Raw genomic sequence first — 8,646 nt, 5'->3', positions numbered from 1 at the left:
GTTTTCTGACAGGAACTCTTAAGTTTAGGTAAAGGTCTAACTAAATCATTTATTTTAAATATATTTCCCATTGCAACTCTTGCAATATTTTATAGTTTTGTTTTTAGAGCAATATTTGGGGGAAGTGAGACTATAACTTAAGCAGCGAATGACAGAGTGAATGCAAGGCACTAATCTCAACGAGATTTTAGATGATATAAACTACATGAGCATAGTGTGTAACATCATTGGAAACTTAAAGATGGAATTATGATCTTAAAATCAACCTGTATTTTTTTTTGTTTGATGACATTTTTTTTGCCAACACAAGGTATTCTTTTCTGGTCATAATGTCCACACAGAAATTGTGATAAAGTCATTGCAAGTTTATCAAGAAATTACAGCTGCTTGCTGGAAAACACCTCTCTATAGGTGCAATACAAAATAAGCTCTTCTGTGAAGGTTGCCTTTTAACTAGGCAATTCAATTAACTAATCAGAGAGGGGTTTTCCTCTGCGCATCTTAATCGTCTTTCTCCTTTTGCTATCCTCTTCTCTGTACTTCTCCTGTATGCTCTGACTTCTTGCTGGGGTTAAGTTTCATGGATGCTCTTCATTATCCAGTAACTTGCCCAACTTTTTTCACCTGTGAACCTGACCAGTGAGTGAAGCAAGGCCATTTGATCGTAACGTGTTCTGTTGAAGAGTCATACGGACTCGAAACGTTAACTGTGTTCCTCTCCGCAGATGCTGCCAGACCTGCTGAGTTTTTCCAGGTATTTTTATTTTTGTTTTGGATTTCCAGCATCCGCAGTTTTTTGCTTTTATTTTTGCTTTGATTATAAAGTGTTCCTGGTGTATGTAACTGTGGTACTCACATCCTTAAGTAGCTAAGCCCAAGAAAGAGGGCCTGAGAAAGTCCTTAATGAAATTGTTAAGTACAGGCCATGTGCTCTGTAATGCAATGCTTTAGTACCACAAGATTTATGTCCAAAATGCTTTTCAATTTTCATTCTAATTAACAAATCATTGAAATATATTAACGATGAGACATCAATTTGCTGCAAATTCTTAGGCAAATTGAACAATGTCAGTGACACGATGCACACAACTCTTTCAAAACATATTATAGAATCTCTCAATTTTTAGATTTCCTAAGCAATACAGTATAATGGCCTGGAATTCACTCCATGGCCATAAGCCAGAAGTTAGACCCAAAACAGCGCCCAATGTGTGATGCTAAATTACACTCAAATTTCCTGCCAATCCCTTTAGAAAATGCCCGAATGTGAAAATGGGTATAAATTAGTGTGAACAATTTGGGGCTAAGGAAAGTGTAGTACTCACACAATAGATTCCTTCCGCATTTGAAAATTAAAGTTTCAAGTCATTTAAATATCATTCATGCACATTAGACACACATGTTTAGGAACATTGCAATTGGGAAACTTTTGAATTTTTAATGTGGCATGCCATAAAATGTAGTAAAAGAAACAGAGAATACGAAACAGACCTCAGTGAGGATATCATTAAAAACCCTCAAAACAACTGCAATAAAACTTCAGAAAAATTAGTTTCCTGCTGCACCCCAAAATCTAGTTGTAATTTTGAAGGAGCTTCTGAGCAAGTAAAAATATAGAAAACTCGTAGACGAGGCCCTTTAACTTGGGGGCAGAGCCAGTCTGGACATGCATTCAGGTGGAGAGATCAAAAGACAGCTGTAAAAATTGAGGAGATTTGAGTGTTTTGAAGTTCTGAGCATAACTCACACCCAAAATTCTGTAATCATGCCAGATGTGTCTCTCGGTGCAAGTACAGAGGAAATTCAAGGCAAATAGTGTATAAACATTTTCGGCTTTGTTGAAAAATTTTGACTTCTATACATATTACTGATATAAGATGATATTAGTACCTGACTCTTGATCGTTCTCTTTGCAATCACAGTATATGACAGTTCAAAAAACATATTCCTAACAGCACTGCGAGTGTACATACACCACTGCAGCGCTTCAAGGCAGCTCACCACCACCTTCTCAAGGGCAATTAGGTGTGGACAATAAATGCTGGCCTAGCCAGCGATGCCCAAATCGCGTGAACGAATAAAACATTTCTATTTTGCTTTGATGTATTAAATGGCAGTCGTGCTTTGCAGAAGTACTTGCAGTAAATTGGGTTTTTTTTTTAGCACAGGGACATGGTGGAATTACATTGATTTTTTTTTACAGTATTTCCTGCTTGGGAATGATGGCTTGAGGCAGCATACGTGCAGAGGGAGTCTGGATTTGGGCAACAGGATGCAGTTTATATTCCTCATTTCCAGAGCCAGAAGATGGGGGTGGAAGTGGAGTCTCCGGTGATGCTGCAAGAAACATAAACATTTTCAGGTTACGGTGTTATCGTAAGTCTTCAAACCGACAAAACAATCGACTTTTGCGCTGGAAAAGGCTTGTCCAACCTTTTCACATAGCGGGTGGTTGGTGGGGGCGGGGGGTCACATTTCAAAATGTTTCTCACTCAAGGAGCCAATGAGCAAGTTTCAGAAAGATAATAATGTTTGGCACAACATCAAACATGGTTTTTTTTTTAAAATGCCGAGGGATGAAAATAAACAACCAGCTGAGCAAAGGGACAACGAGTAATCAAAAAAGATGAGTATTAGGGTTTAATGGGGTGAGTGTGTGTGTGTCTGGCTCACTCCCAGTCTCAGGTGTTCACTCACTTACCCTCACCCACTGTGAGAGTGGATGAGAGTGTATGATGGTGTGTGTGGATGAGGGTGAATGACACCCCTGATACTGGGAGTGAGCCAGACTTATGGACACACCCTGCCCTCCACACTCACTCCCCTCACACTCTCTCTCTCCCTCTCACCCTCAGACTCTCTCCCGCAACCCACATACTCTCTCCCTCCCCGTTTGGTTTTCGCTGTTTCTCCAATCACGGATTGTTTCTCTCCCACATTTGCTGCTGATAGGCTCACTAGAACCAAAGGTGAGAAAGAAACGGCCTGTGATTGGGGGAACAGCTCCATGCAGAATCTTCCACTGGAACTTAACTGTTTGACAGGCATTTTGAAAACTGGCACCGGAGGCCACATAGAGGGGCATCGTGGGCCATACATTGGACAAGCCTGCTCTAGAATAATTTAAGAAACACCCTGCAAGCTCAATAAAAAGTACTGACCGTATTCAAGCAGCCCATACCTGTGAGACTCAGAACATAATGCCTAACGTTAGATGTGATTCCATGATTGGGCGGCACTTACTGAACAATCCCAAGTGCACTGAGAATTACACTAACAACCAATTTACAATTATCAGTCAAGCTCACAATATAGCTCATTTATGCTTGCTAGAAGCTACACATATTCATATGCAGGGACCTGTCCTCTGCAGGCAAAAAGAATATGTCCAGACATTGCACCTTTTTTGAATTATACAAAAGCTGGGAGGGGGGGTGGTGTGTGGCAATAGCTTCCTGGTGCATTCGCCATGGCAATATCTCAACCAATCAGAGCCGACTTATCAACCAATCAGCACTCTTTCTCATGCAGTATAAATTGTTGCTTCCTTTGAAATTTGGCTTTCTTGTATCTGTCCTGATAAGTGTAAGATGATAAGCTTCAACAGCACGTCTAATTTCTCATCAATATTTATGTTCTGTAGTACCAAGCGACTACCAAAAAAAAGTGTTCAAGTATAGAAAATCTTTAATTGTCTCGGATTGTATCATTTTCAATACAAATAAAAATATTAGCAGTCACCTACGTACCCACTGGAACCCTACAAAACACTCCAGATGATGAACTTGGTCCTCTTTGCCTCAATGGATGAACAACAACAACAACAACAACAGAAATATCAGCAATATATCTGCCCTAGTTAGCAATAAACTGAACTGCAACAGAATTCAAAATAAGCATTGGTGCTGCAGGAAAGGGCTCCAGGCACCTTTAAAAAATAGGACCTTTAAAGCAGCTTTCTTGTAATGTGAAGTTTCAGTCAAACTCAGGTTAGGCAACTTACAGATTTGAGCGTGACGGATTGCTGAGGACACACCAGCTGGTATCGCTGCATGGCCACCTAGAGAACTGTGAACCAGACCAGAATGTTGGTACTGCGTTAACTCAGTGGTGGATCCTGTGGCAAGATGAAAGTCGTAATGCAAACTTTTTGTAAAAGAAAGAAGCTAAGCTACAACATAGGCCTAGGTAGCATAATGAGACACAGTAAGAGTCAATTTTTAGGTTCTTGTTCCCGAGACATCAGTCTGGTGACCACATTTGTTTTACTTTATTTTAAAGTATTCGCCCGTGACAAATTTGTGAAAAACAAATGAGACGCCTAATAGCCCTGAAACTAGACACATTACCGGAGCTCAGCCTGAGTAGCATTCGGTTAAATTACCTAAGCTGCCACATACCACCAGTGTGGTACCACTTTCAATAACACGTTGGAAAGAGCCACCTGTGGCCTCAGTGTGTTAAGAGAATGTGTGTAACTGAGTTACAGAGATCAAGAACATTTTGGGTTGGATCGCTAATCTGCACTGAGTTAGTTTGATCTCCCGCTGCGTTCACAGAAGGGGCGCAACAATTGGTTTCAGTAGACCTGGGCTAGAAAAGGAGATTAGACAGGATTTGTTGCTCTGTTGGAAAGAGAGTGAGTGTGGGTGTCAGGTGGAACAAACCTGGCTGTAATACCCCCCCACAGCTAATTAGCATGTGCAAGATGTGTGGGCACCAATTTGGTGAGGTGTCGGAGCGTAGCTGGTATCAATGCAATCATATCGGTTAGTGAGAAGAGGAGAGGAGAAAAGAAAATTGAAAAAAAGAGAAAAGAGAGGCAAAGGGAATAAAAGACATAAGAGGAAGGATTCCAAAATCTGATATACATGTGATAAATGTCTCTAGAACCACTAAGATACAGTACAATTAAAAATTCTGGAGTGATTTCAGCCACCGTTTAACATTACTGTTGCTCATATCTTAATTTTTATCAAAATGAAACAGCTTATTGTATGAAGAGATTAGATTTTGGGGGAAGCTTTCCTAGTTTAGGCTGCCAGTGAGGAGCCTCAGTCGCTGGTATACACCACAGGAAACTGTGGGCAGCACACCTATAATGTCCTGGAGTATGATCTCAGAATATGCCCAATAGCCTGTCTGAGTTGCTCTTTATTTCAGCAGTTAAATCCACATTGGAATTACTCTCCAGTAAAACCTAGGTTCAAACCAAGTAAAATTGTCTGCCTGAGATTTTTCTTCACCTGAAATTAGGAAACTCTAACCTTGGAACTAGAGTGGTTATAGAATGTGTCTTTAAACAACTGCTTTATATATCCATCCAGTCAGGAGGGTGTGACAGTGATTTAATGTTGTTATTCTTCTCATGTGCCGACATTGCTCAGCTCTCTAGGTCTGCTGCAGGTACTTCAATTGATTAACGTAAATATGGATTAACTAAATGGCATAATCTGTTTTACAGTGCTTTCCTTGTACAAATAGTTCCTTTGGGTGGTTAAGTTTGGAGCGGCCAATGTTGAGAAGCAAAACATTTGTTTTTACTGTTGTCGCGCAATCTTAGCACCAAGTTTCCACACATCAGGTATGCTGCTAAAAGCCACATGGAGCAATCTGACAGATTGGTTCTACCATCTGAACATTGTGTAACAAGCGATAAATAAAAGTATCTGAAGACAGTTGCATTGAGATGGTGCAATCAGCAGTAGAGGACAGTAAATGGTCAACTAGTGTTTGGAAAATTATAAAAAAGGAATTTCTCTATCCTTATAGGCAGACAAACATCTGTTTTCATTTTAACTTCCGACTTGTACATGACTAAGTCCATTTATCTCCCTAATGCTGGTGTTATATGAGCTTTTATTAATGAGGTTGTGAATGGCAAATTCAACATGCCAAAGAAGTGACTAAATGTAAGAAAATTTTAACCATAGAATAATCGTTACATGTATTTCTACCTGGAATTAGTCATTGAATAAAACTGAATTGCTTTCTGGATAACTTGCATGCTTGAATGTAATAATAAATTAGAACAATAAGTGTGTCTATTCTGAGCAGATTCTCTTTCAAATAGGATCACAGTTTCCAACAATGAAAAAAATAACATTAGTTGATCTCCTGTGGTGTTGCAAATGTGGGGGTGGGGTGGGGGGAGGGGGAATGAATTTAATGGGCACCCCATCAGTGTTTTTGAAGGCGGGGGTGTGTAAAATAAAGTGGGTTGCCAGCCCACTGTCTTCCCATCCAGCCCTGACCTATCCCCCATATCACAGGGGGCAGGGAAGGCATCAGGCAGCCTGCCTACCCTGAGGCCGATTGAGGCCCTTAAGTGGACAATTAATTGCCACTTAAGAGCTTCATTCCACCTCCAGCACAATTTATTGTACTGCAAGGGAAGGCAGAAGGAAAGAAGGCAAACAGCAGCTTTTACATTGCAGGCTGCTGTCAGGCAGGAAGGGAAGGTATCTCCTTTGTGGGGAGGGGTTCCCTGCACCCATAAGGGACCCCCAAGATGGTACCCCACATTTATGGCATCTCTAACATGACCCCCAGCTCCATTCACCCCCGCCTCCCCCTTAACCTCACCCCCCCACCCCTCATTGGGGTCTCGCAGATGTGCCCCTCCAAAATCCCTGGACTTACCTTAAGTCCAGTACCCATCTTCACCTCTTTTTTGGGACTAGTTGTAGTCCCTGCAGTAGCCAGTATTCTCTTCTGGCATTAGTGGGACTACAGAGCTGCTGGCCTATCAGATTAATTGGCAGCTCTCTAGGGTGGAACTTACTGTCCCTGATGGGACGAAGTCCCAATCTTAACTAATAAAGGCTGCCCCCAGCCTAACCATGCTGAGGAGCAGCCAGATTTCACATCAGCAATGTGCTGACCCATTTTTAGGTTGGGGGCATGCAAAATCCATCACCCCGGGGCAGTTAAGACCAGGTGACAACTTCAGGTGAAGTGTGGGATAATTGGACTAGAGCAAACAAATACAATTCAGTTCCCATTTTAAAAGGATACCTTCAGTCCTTATTTTGGAAGAAGACCTAGTGTTTATACAGTGACTTCAACATTCCCAGAATGTCCCAAAGCAGTCACAGCCAATGAATTCCATTTATAGTGTAGTCACCTTTGTTACGTAGGTGAACATGGTAGCTAATTTGTACACAGCAAGGTGTCACAAGCAGGAATGTGATAAATGACCAACTATTCCGTTTTCTGGATGTTTTGTTTGAGGGTTAAATGTTGGCCAGGACATTGGAATAACTCTTTCCAGAATAGTATCTTCAGATCTTTATATCCCCCAAAGGAAAATTTATGAAAATTGCCTATGTAAATTTGTCATAAACTTGGTAAACTGGCCCTAACTTAACACCTTACCCAAAAGACAATTTCCATAATAATTCAATAAAAGCTCATCAAGATTATGTGCTCTAAAGTCGGGTTTGAACCCACAACCCTTGACTCAGAGGTAGAAGTGCAACAGTAAGTCTAGGCTGGCACTTTGTAGTATACTTTGATTAATTTATATTATTAAATAATAACATTCAGCCCACACATGGCAGGCAATGACCATCACCAAGAAGAGAGAATCTAACCATCTCCCCATGACAGTCAATGTCATTTCCATCACTGAATCTCCTGCTTTCAACATCCTGGGGTGTTATCATTGGCCAGAATCGGAACTGGACCAGCCATATAAAAATGTTAGAAGCTATTTTTAAAAAGTTATAGCAGGGCACTTGGATAAGTTCAAGGTAATCAGGCAGAGTCGACATGGTTTTGTGAAAGGGAAATCACGTTTAACCAACTTAGTGGAGTACTTTGAGGAAGTAACATGTGCGGTGGATAAAGGGCAACTGGTGGATGTACTGTATTTAGATTTCCAGAAGGCATTTGATAAAGTGCTGCATCAGAGGTTATTGCAAAAAATAAAAGCTCATGGTATGGGGGTAACAAATTGGCCTGGATAGAAGATTGGCTGCTAACAGGAAGCAGAGAATAGGCATAAATGGGTATTTTTCTGGTTGGCAAGATGTAACGAGTGGTGTGCCACAGGGATCAGTGCTGGGACCTCAACTGTTTACAATTTACATAAATGACTTGGATGAAGGGATGGATAGGTTGGTTGCCAAATTTGCTGATGGCACAAAGATAGGTAGGAAAGTAAGTTGTGAAGGGGTCATGAGGAGGCTACAAAAAGATATAGATAGGTTAAGTGAGTGAGCAAAGATCTGGCAAATTGAGTATAATGTGGGAAAATGTGAAATTGTCCATTTTGGCAGGAAGAATAAAAAAGAAGCTTATTATCTAAATGGTGCAAGATTGCAGAGCTTTGAGACGCCGGGGGATCTGGGTGTCTTAGTGCATGAATCGCAAAAGGCTAGTATGCAGGTACAGCAAGTAATTAGGAAAGCTAATAGAATGTTATCATTTATTGCGAGGGGAATTAAATATAAAAGTAGGGAGGATATACTTTAGTTATACAGAGCACTAGTGAGACCACGTTTGGAGTACTGTGTACAGTATTGGTCATCTTATTTAAGGAAGGATGTAAATGCATTGGAAGCAGTTCAGAGAAGATTTACCAGACTAATACCTGGAATGGGTGGGTTGTTTTATAAGGAAAGGTTGGACAGACTAGGCTTG

The 8,646-nt window shown here is 40.9% G+C and overlaps 1 protein-coding gene across 1 annotated transcript in view; it reads right to left on the bottom strand.

The window, feature by feature from the left end:
• Positions 1–779: 779 nt before the first annotated feature.
• The window catches only part of LOC144682194 (hepatocyte nuclear factor 4-beta-like), a 90,671-nt gene continuing 82,804 nt past the window's right edge, over positions 780–8,646 (bottom strand). Inside the window, exons 9-10 of the mRNA XM_078544585.1 lie at positions 4,004–4,117; positions 780–2,337 (exon numbers count right to left, since the gene is read on the bottom strand). Coding sequence (XP_078400711.1) covers positions 2,198–2,337; positions 4,004–4,117 — 254 coding nt within the window. The 3' untranslated portion in view covers positions 780–2,197. The remainder of the gene's footprint in view (positions 2,338–4,003; positions 4,118–8,646) is intronic.

The sequence above is a fragment of the Cetorhinus maximus genome, chromosome 6 (assembly GCF_964194155.1).
Source record: "Cetorhinus maximus chromosome 6, sCetMax3.hap1.1, whole genome shotgun sequence".
Taxonomy (NCBI): Eukaryota; Metazoa; Chordata; class Chondrichthyes; order Lamniformes; family Cetorhinidae; genus Cetorhinus; species Cetorhinus maximus.
Note: the sequence above shows the minus strand (reverse complement) of the source record. Positions and strands in the feature narration are given on the sequence as shown.